Source organism: Malurus melanocephalus, unplaced genomic scaffold, assembly GCF_030028575.1.
Source record: "Malurus melanocephalus ecotype Western Australia unplaced genomic scaffold, MMel_1.1 scaffold_208, whole genome shotgun sequence".
Lineage (NCBI taxonomy): Eukaryota > Metazoa > Chordata > Aves > Passeriformes > Maluridae > Malurus > Malurus melanocephalus.
In genome coordinates this window covers 1,033,631-1,049,429 of record NW_026623440.1, presented here as the reverse complement: position 1 = coordinate 1,049,429, position 15,799 = coordinate 1,033,631, and the positions used below count along the sequence as shown (strand labels likewise).

Below are 15,799 nucleotides of genomic sequence, written 5' to 3'. Positions count from 1 at the left end.
GCCCGCTTCGACGCACCCTCACCACCGGCGCCGCAAACTTTCCTCTCTTCTTTGGACGAGAAGACCCCCACTCTATTCACAGAGACCCCCCCTCCTGCCCCCCTCCCTCCCCGCATCCGCCAATGCAAGAGCAGCCAGAGCCAGCAGGCCGGCCCCCACCCCGCCCGCCCGCGGGGGCTGGGGGCTGCAGTCTCCCCCTTCCCCAGCACGGATCCTCCAATGCCGAGCCGGCAGCGAGGCCCCCGCCCGCGGCACACGGGGGTGGTGGGGCTGCCTTCGCCCCCTCCCCCAAATATCCGGGCTGTAGCTCGCCCCCCAGGTCCCCCTCCCGCTGGAGAGAGGAGGAGGGGCTGGCGGGGGGGGCTGCAGGCAACCTCCCCCCCTCCCCAGGCGCGAATCGTCCAATGCAAACCCTCCCGGAGCTGCAGAGGCGCAGAGCGGCCCCCACCTCCGCGGCTCGCCTGAGGAGAGCCGATCCCAGAGGGGCCAGGGGCTGCAGAGCAGACCGGCCTCCCCCCGGTCTTTCATTGCATTTCTCACCCCCACCCCCCGTACCGCGATCAACTCTCAGCCTCGCTARAAGAGCGAGGCGCCGGCATTGTGGGGGAGGGAAGGGGTACAGCGGGAATTCTTCCAGTGCGAGAATGCCCTCCCCTGGGGAGCAGTTGGGAGAAACGGTACCCGCGGGCCGGGGGCTGCGGGAGGCACGGGCACTTCACCGCCCCGAGTGCGTCCATGTTGGGGAAACTGCTGCTCCGCGGAGCCCCTCCCGCGCACCCGGGGTTCCCACGGCGCCCGGCGCGCCCCACGCCCCAGCGCGCCGAGGCTCCTGCTCCCTCAAGTTACCATTCCCCGGGCCCAGGTTAAACGCCCCAAAATGCACCGCCGAATTCGCTGCGCCGGTTTGCCTGGACTGTCCTGGTGCTGAATCTTCGCTATGTACTCGAGGTCTCTCTATGGAAAGCTGCTATTTCAACATCATCATCATTACTCATTTGCAGCTGAAATCTTTCTGTCTCAGAGAAGAATTTTTCTCTASTTTTGAAGAAGTATCTCCCACACACACATCACACACATTCCCCAAACAGAGTTCTTTGTTTTGTTAAAGACAACACTTGGAAAGAAGTGTTCAAGGACACTTTTTTGCATTTGTAACATCAAGCCTAATTAAGAATGCTTGGACCACCTATTCACAATCTAATATAGTCACTTAAACTATTCTGTGGAAAATACTGAACTTGGCACATRTGAGGGCATCACAAACTACAGAGCCTTCCAAAAGCTCAAACCCAGCACTTGAATTAAATAGTGGTGGAACTGAAAAAGTATTCTGGGTACTGATGTGCAAATGAGCGCACCAAGCTTCCAACTTCCAAAATATTACATTAACACTTAGGGCCACACAGTGCCCTCAGCCTGTACACCAGATTTCTGCTTTTGATAGGAACTGTTTGTCTCTACTGCAGTCAGAATATTACCARTAACTTTTTATTACTGAACTATATGTGCACACACCCTGATATGAATGTATACTTTGAAAAATTCGAGGTGGAGCGGTAGCAATATTGACAAACACAGCTTAAATACACCCTATTATACAGATAATACAGTGCTTGTATTCTCTTAAGTCTRTGTGCCACAGACACACGAGTTGTACTTGCTACAGTGAGGAAAATGATTATGTTTAACTCGCTAGCCAGGCTGCAAGCACACACACATGGAGCCGTTAAAGAATCTGGAATTTGCTTATCTTTCGTAGTGGCTTTGGACAGTTGTGTGCCTTTCCCCCAATGGTTTATTAATTTGCTTTCCTTTAGCCCCCAGCCTCCTGACATGGTTCCTGCTTCCTATTTCAGTTCCCTCCTCGCCTGTTCTTTGTCTCTCCTCTAGGCAGGGGGAGGGGGTGTCCTGCCTCGCTCACTGCACTTTCCTCAGAACTTTCTCCAGTTGCCACGGAATGTACTGGTTTCAGCTTCCAGCCCTCCTGTTTAAAAGGCATCGTCCAAAACACCCTGCCTACTTCTTTAAGTAAAAGCAAAAAAAMACCCCAAAGCATGGCTGTTTCTTGCCAAGTGACCCACTCACACTTGCCACGAGGATGCCAGATCAGCATGCCGGGAGCTCACACTCTTAGTAGTTGCTGGATGCTCGCTCAAGATGACGGCCAGCACCTTGCACTCCCAGRTAATCACAAGGACACTGACACAGCCCTTTGCTTTGGCTCCTGAGCACTCTGCCATGGCAGTGCCTGCAGCTCTCCTGTTGGTACTTACAGTCTTTCTAGACTGCTTTCCTGCGCCGCTGCAGCTCCACCAACATATTTAAAAGACTGCTGCTTAGAACATTTTCTGGTCCCAAACTTACACTGTCTCAGAATAGGAGACTATTAAGGTAGCCACTCAACTAGCATTTCTTATAACATAGCCAAATTACTTCTGAAAATGAACGGTTGTGCCACACTGAGCCAAAATTTGGCTCATCTCTATGAACACACTCGCAAGGTGAAGTTCCCTAAATTTAATGTGATGACTAAATGGCATTTCTCCATACATAACTGTATAAGCAGACAACTTACCATTTCAACTAGCTAGTTAGTCATTGAAGACAAAGTTCCAGATAATGTAAAAAGAAGTTTTAAATTTCAGTTTTAAAATTTACATTTTCTGTGTCTAGTATTTCCTTCCCTTTTCCGATGATTCCTAATCTATTTTCTTTGACATCATCTGCATTGGGATGTGCTGAACTTCTKTTGAATCCGGATCTTTTAAATAAAAACATTTTCCTCAGCTACTTTATTCAGTTTCTCACTATTTACTGTCTCACTTCTGCTCAAGGGAATTCCTGAGGTGTCCCCAAATGTTTTGCAACTGCCTGATGCCTGCTGAAGCACTTCGGTATTTCAATAGTATTAATAATCCTTCTTTGCACTGAACATGTGTGTACCATTTGGGACTGCATACTGTACATTGCTTGCTTCACTGCAGATCAATTGCTACTGGCCTTACTCAGAAGTGCAAACCTTAAATTGGTGTGCAGATACAGTAGGTAACAAAAGACTGTTACAGTTGAAATCTATTTAAACATATTTGGGTATATGTTAATTAGAGTTGAGTCATACCTATTTGTTCCACACTCTCAACTCATGAATCTATGTAGGTMTTGAGGCTACTGAAATTTTTCAGAATTGTCCCATTATTATACTCTTTTAAGAAGGTTAGTMACTATTTCACATGGATTATAATATTAGCAGAGACATTTGTGCATAGCACTTGTGCCAGCTAATCAGTCATATGAACCATTTCCTTTCTATGTGTGTTCCACAGAAATACACAACACTGCGCAGTTCATGGCACACTTGCAATTTCAGTGAGTAGCTGTCAGTTTTTCTGAGCTTACATTGGTATTTTAATTAACTGCTACTGATATAACAAGCAATTAATTCAGCATTCATTACTTATTAGGTTGATTATTACTTAAATTTAGTTTTTAAAGCTTGCTCAGTTTTTTATTGGGAATCATCCCAAGAGAATGCCAACCCTAGCAGCAATGATTCTCAGACTTGGAGACAGCACAGTTTCCTCTGTATCCTAGATGTGGGTTTAATGATTTGTCAGCTTTCTCCTGTAGAAGCAGATGAAAAATCTTTAAAAATAGCCGGCACTCTCACAARACCGACAGCAATTGGATGGTATATGATGTTGTGGAAAATACACAGAAAGAGTTACTTTAAAAAGGGAAAACAACACTGTTTGGTTTTCCTCTTTTTGATCACTCTTCTCGCTACACTCTCATGCTGTGTAGTCTGTGTGTTGCATCTGGTTCAATGGCATTCCACGACAAAGTCTGGGGAGCTGATGCTAAACTACACAACTTTTAGTTGTTATACTAATTTTGCACTGTCTTGGAAGCCAACCTTTGATACTTGATCTCCCTTTTGTTCCCCTCATTTCTTCAATCTACCCAGTTTCATTTACTCTGTACTGCCTGGAACCAAAGCAACTCGACCCATTTAAAACAWGACTGCCACATTTGAGATCTGGGTAACATGGGAATACAGCCTAGGATTCCATCTYGTTGACTCCCAGTGAATTAGGCATYCTTGTCTACCTAAGCAAACCTGACAGACAACTTTTTCTMGTAAAACATACATTACAATGAATCTTAAATATGCAGTGCAAGTAACAATGGTTTGGTATTTACAGATTAGTAGCTAAACTACTGTGCTGGCCTCAGGAAAACTCCTCTCTAGATAACAAGTAAACTGGCCTAAAAAAGAATTAGTCCTCAAAGACAACTAGGAATGGCTACATCTGTACATTTTACAACATTCAAAAGAGACACAACTTTCTGTCTACTGCCTCAAGAGTTAATTAAGATGTGAATTACATCAACTGTCAGCGTCCCTTCACCTCAGGCAATCAGTATTATTCTTCCATTGAAGATTCAGTACTATGGATATAAAAAMATCTTACCTTTTCATAGAGGGTTTTCAAAATCTCTTTCCTCCAAACAGGCATGAAGCTGGCCCTTAGTCAACTCATTATAGCTCATTATAGTTTTGTCTCCTCTTCAGTATGAGCAGTTCTTCCCTGAAATACAATAATAGGGTTAATTAGCAGCCAGTTCTCAAATCAAAGTACAATTCATTGGGTAAATTTGCAAAACTGTAAAAATTTTTTTAAAAACCTAAGCAAAACCCCAGAGAAAAATCACYTTAAAATGAACCAATTCTCTATATGCCTTAACTTGCAGTTAACCTTTTTTTCATTAGGAAACTCTAGCAGGTTGGTTACAGTCCCATAGTCATAATTCTTAAAATCATAAGTATTCAGGTCACTGTTATTGTTTGATGCAGCTTCTTTTTCACAGGGTTGGTGATCATTTCTGAGAGGATAGGAAATTTCAAGATCCTTGTTTCACCTGAAATCATGATTTAATTTCCTCCCTGTCACCTCCTTCCCACTTTCTGAAATTCTGCAGAAATCCCACCACTAATCTAGAAATGCAGTCCCTAGTAAGCCCACAAACACATGCAGCATCAGCTRGTTGCCAGTATAGTCTGCAGCTTCTGGCACGAGGTGAATTATCAAAACCACAAGTGCTGTACTACCAGAGTGGCTCTGGTGACCTTCTCAGTGCACGGTGAATAAAATTGATATCCACAAGTATTTGAGTAATTTATTAGAATATAAAAGAGGGGGGCAAGCCTCTTTTATAGGTGAGCATGCACTGCTTATTTTTATCAAGGTTCTTTGTGTAATTTTAATGAAGCATATATGAGTTATCACAATTAATTTCATACTCATAGTATTTACCATGTATTTTACAATGATAAATTTTACATGGTAATCCAAAAGACTTGCAAGCCTCTTCTTGATACACTTCGTTTGCATCTCACCATCCCATAAGTAAAACTCTTACTCAAGGTAAAATACTAGTTGTTTTAGAAAGAATTTCAGAATATGACCCATAATGAATTAGCTCATTTTAAATTGGTATTTGACATAAAACCCACTAAATGCATTAGCTCCTCAGCTCTCCCATTGAAGRGAGCTACAGTTATCATACTTGCAAGGCAATGCTATGGAAACATGAAAGTTTCAATCATTCTGTGGCAATTCCTGCACATTCCTGTTGTGCAAAAATAAAACTGAGGCACAAGTGAAGGAAATTATGTGCTCAAGATCAGTGTCAGCAGGACTGCAGTGTGTAGAATATGAATTTCTGAAACCCATTTTTCTACAGCCCTCCATCTTTTAGATCTTGCTGATGATGTAGGTGCCATTTCAGTCACATTCCTGTCATTGCAGCTTGATGAAACATACACTCTTGTTTTTTCCCAATCACTGATTCCATACTGTCATGTTCCTTAACTGTTTGATGAGACAGCCTTTACGTCAGATGCAGTCTTTGTCCACTTGCTGAATACCCTCCAGTATATTGCTTTTCTTTTTAAGAATATTACTAGAAAAGTGTTGAAGTTATATACTTCCAGTTTTTCAGTTAGTCATTCMTATGACTACTTAATCATTTGTGGAGTTTTGCTCCAGATATGAATATCTATTCAGTGTCATCTGACTCTGTAGGCAGTTGGTCCCTCGGGAGACTGATTGTTTTGTAAGTTACAGCCTTTGCAAGTATTCCCCCTGTTGCACTTCATCTCGATTTCCTAAATGGAGTTACTGYAATTTAAAACACACACATATACGTTTTAATAAAAAAGATGGCAATTCATATACTCCATYTTCCACCAGTGCCTACTATAAAGCTCAATTAACCTTTCGAGCAGATCTCAGTCTCTTGTATCTCCTTTCATTTTCTCTYTGGTTCTACTGGGGGCTTTTTCCTCTCCTGACATTATATCCAATTTTCTATTAATATGTTCCTTGATTTTTCTATTCTCTGACTTGTTTTTTCTTTTTTTCTTTTTCTCTAATAAGGTTTTACCATTTGCACTCTATTTTCTAGTTTTGACTGCAGTCCTCAGAGGACATAATTTATCCATTCCTAGTCACCCACCCTTCAGTCATTTTTCCAGCTGTTGCACCTTATTTCCCATGGTCAGAATCACCCTCTTCTCCAAGCACCACATCACATAAACCACATTTATGTTAAAAAATTCACAGCAGTACTCAGAATAAGTAAAAGTAACATTACTCACAACCTGGAAGCAATCTCTATTGAACAAGCCTTTCTGAAGCTTGAAAATGATACTGTTATAAACTATTATAAACTACTTTAAATGTCTAACTAATTAGAAAGTGTTAATTTKGCTACCAAAAATCAGATTAATTATCCTTATTAATCTCTTTCTCCCTTCAGGTAATTAAGGACAATACTCAACACTGAAAGTTGGTTTTAGGTGCCTAAATTCCTTGTAGCCTTTGCTTGAGTTATTTTTTGAAAAAAAAAGAATTTAAGAGCTTAGTGAGCAGCTGTATGTTGAGCACTATGGAAACCTAAACCAGGAACACAAAAAACAGCCAGTAATTAGTSTCAAACCATATATTTTATTGACATCTTTGTTCATTCAGCCCACATTTTGAAAAATAATTTTAAGTTAGACTCAGTATATGAGATTTGGARTGAGTTTGTAAGAACAACTAATATTGTTGCTAGCAACAAGTTCTGAAGTTAAGGATGATCTGCTGCACAAAATAGAGGTGGTCTTAAACCCTGAGTGAGATTCAGATTTTGTATTTTTCTCAATGTTTTTCCTTTTACTAAAAAGGACCACAAATGTGGACTGATTGTATGGCTGAATTCAGTTCAGGCATGAACAAGTCCAACTCCATCTGAAGTAAGTAGGAAAAAATTTATACCAGGGTCAAATCTCTGTCCCTTGTTGGAAAAGGATATTGTTCACAAGGAATAATTAGAAAATCATGAACAAATATACAGTGGTAGGTGCATTTATATTTACCCTAGCTTAGCTGAACTAACCTTACCAGGAATAATAATCCCATTTTATTTGAGATTCTATTTTAGTAAGCTCTGTATAAGCTTATATTAAYGGCAGTTCCTACTGTACAGAGTTTATAACAATAAAGGTTGTTTTTTTATTAAGATGAGACAAAAAGGGAAATGCAGAGGCAGAAAGAGACCACAAATAGCAGTATGGTTCCCATTGCATTTTTTTTTTCTTTTCACTATAAGTTAAAGATRATTTAATGATTCCATAACAATTCTATTGCCAAAAGGGCTGTTAGTTAAATTCTGTTAGTTGTTACCTACTTAGAACTCTGTCTGAAGATGTGGCAGGTGTGTCTGTTAGTGTTCACACTGTGAACCCACGAGAGTTTGTTTTTGGTATTTTTTTAGAAAAAGTTAAACTTTACATTTAGGTACATTGTCTAAAAACAGACTTTGCAATAAATYGAGGTTGAAGAGCCTTCCTGGAAAGGATAGTAGGTATGGAGAAAAAGGTTTCTATAATTGTTCCAATTCAGAGAAAATATGATACGGAAACAAACTTGGAAATTAAAATCCTGAATAATGATTAAATTGTATTTCCTTGTCATAAAAATAATTTTAATTTGCAAACCAGTTGTTTTGCTTTTTGTGAAACAGCCACAAGCTGGAAATACTTGGCATTTTAAAATTTGAAGGGGCCATAAAAAAATCCTTTCTCTATTTAATTAGCCTGCATTCAGTGGAGAGTTACAGATGTCCCTGGGGCAAAGTGGTACGGCCAGGGCTCGGCTGAAAGGAGCCGTGAGAAAGCTCCAGCATGAAGTCCCGGTTTGACAAAACACCAGCTCGGRAAGGCTCCGCCGCGGGCAGTGCGGCAGCGCCGCCCGGTCCAGCAGCGCTGCGGACCAGGGAGAGCCACAAATACACAYCTGGCGAGGAGCGGAGCCCGGGCAGGCTGCGGGAGGGACTGCGGCGGGGCCGCTCCGGTTTAACCCYGGGGAAGGGCACACAGCACCTCCCCTCGCGGGCAGCGAGACCGCCGACTGCTCACACACCTGCGGGGCCGCTGCCTCAGCGCACAGCTCCGCTCGCACCGTTCTCTCTCACAGCCGAGAACGCATCGCCTCACGCCGGCTTCTCTCGGCACCGCAGCCCGGCTGCCCCTCACAGCCGAACGCCTCAGCCTCACAACAGCCGCCCGCGGGCCCCCGACAGGGCTCTCGCACAGCCGGCTCATGCCGGCTCCGACAGCACCGCAGCCGCCACAGCCGCTCTGCCTCACACAGCCGGTCCCACACAGATCCCACGGACACGGGGCACACACACACGGATCTTGTACAGACATCACACACATGCACGGATCTCTATCACACACACGGATCTCTAACCTACGCGGATCTCACACTCACGGATCTCAGTGACACACGGGTCCCTCACACACACACGGATCTCTCTCACACAACGGATCTCACACACGGGATCGCTCAGACATGGGTCTCACACACACAGATCTCACAGACACGGATCTCTCACATACACACGGCTCTCGGGCACACGGATCCCTCACACACACATATCCCCCACACACATGAATCTCACACGCATTGGATCTCTCCCCTACACACACAGATCCCTCACACACACATTAATCTCACAGACACACAGATTTCTCTCTCACACACAGATCTCACACACAGGCATCTSTCCCTCACACTCGCCCCTCACAGCGTTGCCTGCTCTTTCTGTGAGGCGGCTCGCGCTCTGCACACGGCCCAGGGGGCGCTGCACCGCCTCCCCTCAGGGCAGCGCGCGAAGCCGGCCGCGCGCGCCGCGAGCCCTTTCCCGCCCGCCGCCSAGGCGCGTTCCCGCCGCCTCTCGCGAGAGGCCGCCACGCGCGTGCGCGGCGCCGGTGGGTGCGCGAGGAGCGGCGGTGCTGAGGGGCGGCCGGACGGGCCGGGGCCATCGCCACCATGAGCGGCACCCTGGCCAAGATCGCCGAGATTGAGGCGGAGGTACCGCACCGCCGCCCTCCGCCTCGTGCGGGCAGGGCCGGGCACGGCGCGCTGAGCGGGGCGGACGCGGGGTTCGGGAAGGAGGAGGGCCGCGGGGCCGCTCGGTGAGGGGGTGGCGGGGCCCTGTCCCCAGGCATCGCGCAGGGGCTGAGGGCGGCAGAGCCCTCCCGGTGTGAGCGCTCTCCCGTGCCCTTGCAGATGGCCCGGACGCAGAAGAACAAGGCCACCGCCCACCATCTGGGGCTGCTGAAGGCCCGTCTGGCCAAACTGCGCCGGGAGCTCATCACGCCCAAGGGAGGCGGCGGCGGCGGCCCTGGGGAAGGTGCGTTGTCGCTGCAGCAGCTGTCGAAGTGCGGGAGGTGTGACGGAAATTATCTGACGGGGGGGCTCTTGTACGCTCAAATTGTGTCAGATTATCTGTTAAATAGTCATAGAATCACAGAAGGGTTTGGGTTGGAAAGGRYCTTAAAGATGATTTCGTTCTACCCCCTTGACCTGGCAGAGAAACCTTTCACTGGGTCAGGCTGCATGGAGTMCCATCCARCCTGGCCTTGAACACTTGCAGGGATGGGGCAGCCTCAGCTTCTCTGGGCAACCTCTTCTGTCCTCGCTCCTCTTGTCCTAGCCAGTACAGGATCTCTAACCATGATTTGTGGCCCTTCCTAGGGCTGTGAGGCAGAGCCCTTCCTGAAGTGTAATTGAAAGTGCTTCTATATTTTGGCTTATATRATGAGTGACAAATGCAGAAGTCTTAAGGTTTTTACATAAAGCACCTTGCCGTAGCCACCTGTTTTTATGTAGAACGGTGTGACTTGTTTGAGCTGCAGTGCTTGAAGGGAATGCTCCATTTACACTCAAGTAAAATACAGTTCACTGTGAAGCTTTGCAGCCAAGACYTTATTAAACAGATACATCCATGGAGTGTTACAGGGACAAAGTGGTGCAAGGCAATAAAGACCATGARCAATCTGTTTCCCACGCTTATCCTTCTAGGACAGCTTACCTGGCTTTTGCTCAGGCAATATTAAGAATAACAATGGATCTGCTGYCCAGAAAATTAGAAGATAGAAAATAACAATCATTAGACAAATATTTCCACTCCTTATTTGCAGGTTTTGATGTTGCAAAGACAGGTGATGCCCGAATTGGGTTTGTGGGCTTTCCATCAGTGGGGAAATCTACTCTTCTAAGTAATCTTGCTGGTGTGTACTCTGAAGTGGCAGCCTATGAGTTCACTACACTGACTACTGTGCCTGGAGTCATTAGGTACAAAGGAGCAAAGATCCAGGTGAGATCTTGTGTCTGTGAGAGTAAGATGGGCTATACAGATGCAGTGCTGTTAGGGTTGAGTGGCCTGGCCTGACATTAGCAGGATAGAAGCAATGTGTAAAAGTGCTTGAAAATGTTTYCATGAGGTACTGACCTTTCCCTGCTTTTCACTTTGTTCTGGGAAGAAGTTCCTGTGGTAGTTTTAATATTCTATATGAGATGACCTGTTCCACTGTACCAATAGGGCACATAAGATAATACAATATATTGGGAAACAACCTTATCATACTTTGTTCAAATTTGCGGTAGAGTCAGCTCGTTTAGAAGGGTAAAAGTAGGATTGATTTAATGAAGAATACTTTTCTYATGTGATACTTTCCTTCTTGTGAACAAATAGCTGCTTGATCTGCCAGGAATTATTGAAGGTGCCAAAGATGGTAAAGGCAGAGGACGGCAGGTCATTGCAGGTGAGTGTATAAGAGCTGGAAACAGCAGCCTATCACTTGTTCCTTTAACACAGCACAGGAGAATGAAAGGTTGAATCACTGTTTCTGATGTCTTAAAAAAGCTGGATTGTTTGCTGGACTTGAGCTACTTACTGAGAAGCAGTAGCTGCTTTCATATTGCTGAGTTTTCCGTTTTGGCTTTGTACAGTTGTGGGGTTTGTCCTCTGCATTGACACTTCAGTGAAAGTAGATTGCCAGTTTTGCAAGAGATGTGATTTGGATGTGATCTAAACAAGGCTGCTGTTTTCAATTCCTCCCCTAGTTAATTGTCCTCAGTCTGKAAGATTTTTTTCCAGCATCTGTCATTCTTAAAACATGGGGAGATCTCTGTCAGTGATGCTTGGCCAGAACAATAAACTTCTTTCAGTCCTATACTGGSATTTAAAAATAACCAATGTGCTGGCCTTCAGGGCCAACAGTCAGTGYCATCAGTCCTCTGAGCCATATTGTGGTTGTTTTGTCTCAGGTTATGTGAGCCTGCTTTTTGAGAGATTACTTTTTTCTCTGATTTAGTTGCTCGAACCTGTAATCTCATTCTGATTGTTCTGGACGTGCTGAAACCCCTTGGCCACAAGAAAATCATTGAGAATGAACTGGAGGGATTTGGAATTCGTCTGAATAGTAAGCCCCCCAATATTGGCTTTAAAAAAAAGGATAAAGGAGGCATTAATCTTACAGCCACAGTAAGTTGGAAGTTTTCTTTAACCAAAATTACAAAACAAATTGCTTGAAGAAAGAGGCATTTGTAGTTGATGGCATGCCTGGGACCATGCTGTGCTGTGACTTCTTGAAGAGCTGAACTGCTCTACTTTGCTGCAGTCAGTTTCTTCCCTTAAGAGGCCATCCACACCTCTGCTGGAGCCTGACCACTTCCTTGCCCCCAAAACAGAGCYTCAGTTGCTTCCTATACATAACAAGTTTGAGATCCAAAGGAGAATGTGCAAAAACTGTTTCTTAGTGGCTACTAAGAGCCACTAAATGTTCTTCTGGAGAAGATTGGTCTGAATTCCAGACTTTGCAGCCTGTTTACCTGAATCTTTAAAAGCATCGAAATAGCCAGAGATACCAAAAATCAGCTCYAAGTACCTAAAGKGTAGTTGTCTGGACACTGAACTAGTAGATACGTGGGTTTGTGTTGCATCTGGTCCCAAAGTGACAGGAAACGCTGCTGCTTCTGAAATGTCTGATTGCAGCTCTCAATGGGGCATTAATATAAGTGAAGCTGTTGGGGTTTAAATCTGTTTTCCCCTCTCCTCAGACYGGCTATAGTGAGATCAGAGTCAGGTTCAATAACTTAAAATGCAGCTATTCTTTCTAGTAATATGTAATTAGTGGTTGCTAGGTGACAGCACTGTTAATTGTAATACTTGATTTGGCTGTTAGCACTTCCATTCCTTAACACTGTGTCTATATGTTCAGTGTCCTCAGAGTGAGCTGGATACTGAGACAGTCAAGAGTATCTTAGCAGAGTATAAAATTCACAATGCTGATGTCACCCTGCGCAGCGACGCCACTGCTGATGACCTGATTGACGTTGTTGAAGGAAACAGGTAYTGTTGGGTCCCTGGCTTTGGCACAYCTGCAGTTTGTGTTACAAAGAATTGTGTCTTGGGTTTGCTTCCCACAGAAAGTGAGCCAGCAATGTGGCATCAACATAGGGATATGCTTTTTWAAAACAACATTTTTTCTTTCYAGTGCACTGCTGCTAGTTTGCTCTCTTTCTTTGTCTTTGCAGGGTTTACATCCCATGCATTTATGTCCTWAATAAAATTGACCAAATTTCCATTGAAGAACTAGATATTATTTACAAAGTRCCCCACTGTGTACCAATATCTGCTCATCATCGCTGGAACTTTGATGATCTGCTGGAGAAAATCTGGGACTACTTGAAACTAGTCCGAATGTGAGTTAMAATTGCTGCCTTCTGTGGAGTTAAGTGTAAGGCTGAGACTGAAGAAGGTCTTAGGAAATGGATGAGGAATATTTTATAATGTTTTTCCACTAACTGGTGTTTGCCTTGTAACCCAGAAATCGTGCTTTTGTTAGCTGTTGTGTGATAGCCACAAGTACTGTTTTGAACTTGTAGGGAAATTAAATGGAAATCTTGTGAAACCAAGACCAAAGCACATCTTAAAAATTACCTGAAAACATGGGACTCTAGTCAAACTTAGTGGTAACATTGTGATTCCAGATATARTCGTCTTTTCAGACTCTCATGGATGCAGCTCTCTTAAAAGAACTTAGTTCTTTATGTAGAATTTCAGATGATTTTACTGYAAGTTATTCCAGGTTTACTTCATAATTCTTGGGCATTTTTAGATGAATTTATCTATCAAGCTACTAATACTCATAATACAGTAATTACTGTCTTTTGAAATTACATCTCCCTTGTGATAATACAAAATCTATTGAGAAAAGGGATTTGTGTGTCTAGCTATATGTGCTAAAGACTTTACCAGGTGCTTTTTCAAGTATGTGTTGAGATTTTCACAGAAAAGAAAATGGCAAGTTGGAACCATAATAATARAGATGTCCTTTTTCAGCAGCTATTCCCATTTGGTTTGTTTTTTTTTAAAGCATCTTCAGGAAGCTCACAAGTGAGAGCCTCCTGCAGCCACTGACTGCCCACGTGTATTTTCAGCTTAGGGCCATCAAATGTTTTGCAGTATATCCATTGTCAACACTGAAATAGTGGCACTTGGGACACACATTGGGGATGACGGTGCAAATCACTGATGAAATGTCATGATGGATTTGAAAAAAGAAGCTTTTGGTATTGACTSATAGTTCCATTTGTGTTACAGCTAYACCAAGCCTAAAGGGCAGCTCCCAGACTACACCTCTCCTGTGGTACTACCTTACTGCAAGACCACAGTGGAAGATTTTTGCATGAAGATCCACAAAAATCTCATAAAAGACTTTAAATAGTAAGTATTATTGTAAAAGAATATATAGAATCAAAAATAACATACTGTCAGGTATATTATTTCATCCTCTTTAAACAAGAAGGGAGTAACAGGACTTTTTTAATGCTGAATTTACTAGAGCTGCCTGTGACAATTAGACTTAAYACTTTCATTGCTGTATTTGATGTTCTCATGCTCTTTCCTGCATATATTTCCTTTGTGGAGAAAATTAATTTTGCTATGTAAAAGTAGTACTAGAGACAGCATTGCAAGCTGCTTTTCAATACACTTGGGTACTTTGGACAACCATGCTTTGTTTAACGTGCTTGTAACTCTGAACCACACAGACCACTCAGGCAGGTACTTACAGGAGGATAAAAATAGCTCTGAAGCATTGCTTTCTGTATTAGCTTTGTGACAGAAATAGCTGTTGTTCTGCTTGCATATCATACTTCTAAGCCTTTTAAATTTGATTTTTCTTCTTTCAGTGCACTGGTCTGGGGTTCATCTGTTAAACACAACCCTCAAAAAGTTGGTAAAGACCATACYCTTGAAGATGAGGATGTTATTCAGATTGTGAAGAAATAAAGTTATTCTTACATGGTTTGTTGCTGTGCCTGAAATTTGTCATTAATTGTAAAGTGACAAGCCTCGAGTTTTGATTGAGAAATGGCCTTTTATTATAGTACCTTACTGCATGGTAAAACTGATGTTTCTGGCCAACTTATACTGCAGTCTTGTCCAGCAGAACTTCAGAGTTTTTCATCTATGTTAAGTGTCTTTCAGAGGAACAAAATCTTACAAGAAGCTTTCCGTTGCATGTACATGTCTTTCCTAATYAGAAAAAAGTGCACGCATCAGAACAAAATCATTCCTAAGTTAGAAAAACAGAGGCTAGCAAATCATATGTTATGAAACAATGCCAGAGGACAAAGTTCCAGCTGCCTTTATCTGAAAGTGTTCTTTGTGGAATACTCCAAGGCTATTAATAGTCCTGCAGTTGTGGAAAAGCTGGTCAGGTCTGCTCCGGAGCAGTTGCTTTTTCAGTTGTTTAGTGGAGGTGAGCTAGCTGCTTGTGTCTGTGTGACTGAAGATGGTTAAGTTCTCTTAAAAGAATTTTCTGCCTCGATAGAGAAGTCAAGTAAGGTGCCTAAGAGAAGCACATTGCAGTTGGCATGGTTCTGTTCCTTAACAGAGATGAATAAAGRAGCTTTTAGCTCATGTCAACAGTGCTATAAAATGCACCAGCCTCTAGCATTTGCTCTCCTACTAAAAGGAAGCTGGGGTGTTTAATTATAGGGGTGTTTATTTAAATGCATCAAAAACACTCCCCCTCATGTTATTATACATTCAAGAAGAAATAAAGTGATTAGAAACACCCACTCAAGCCCTGAATCCTTAGAACAGTGGTTGCTATTCAGCCTGGTAAGGAAACATGCAAGCCTTGATTCTACTCCAGGCATTTCCACCAGTACTTTTTCTAGGTCCCTGCATTAAGTGAGTTGAACTGCTGCAGGTGTGTTAAGTTTATGAACCTGAGTGGAAGGGGGAGAACATGAGGCTGTGACTCATTTTGAGAAAACAATAGTGAAACCCATTCATGCTTTGGTTAGAGCTGGTTTGTACAAGTTCTGATACACCAAACCTCGGTTCCTCCTACTTAACAGTGACATTTAAATGCAGCAATTGCAGC

General features: G+C 43.5%; 1 protein-coding gene across 1 annotated transcript; it reads left to right on the top strand.

The window, feature by feature from the left end:
- The first annotated feature begins 9,290 nt into the window (after positions 1-9,290).
- On the top strand, positions 9,291-14,710 carry DRG1 (developmentally regulated GTP binding protein 1). The gene is made up of 9 exons (XM_057373779.1): positions 9,291-9,425; positions 9,624-9,747; positions 10,538-10,713; positions 11,092-11,161; positions 11,714-11,883; positions 12,620-12,750; positions 12,936-13,103; positions 14,005-14,127; positions 14,595-14,710. Exons 1-9 carry the CDS (start codon positions 9,384-9,386, stop codon positions 14,692-14,694), a joined length of 1,104 nt encoding a protein of 367 aa, XP_057229762.1. The 5' UTR covers positions 9,291-9,383; the 3' UTR covers positions 14,695-14,710.
- Positions 14,711-15,799: the final 1,089 nt, after the last annotated feature.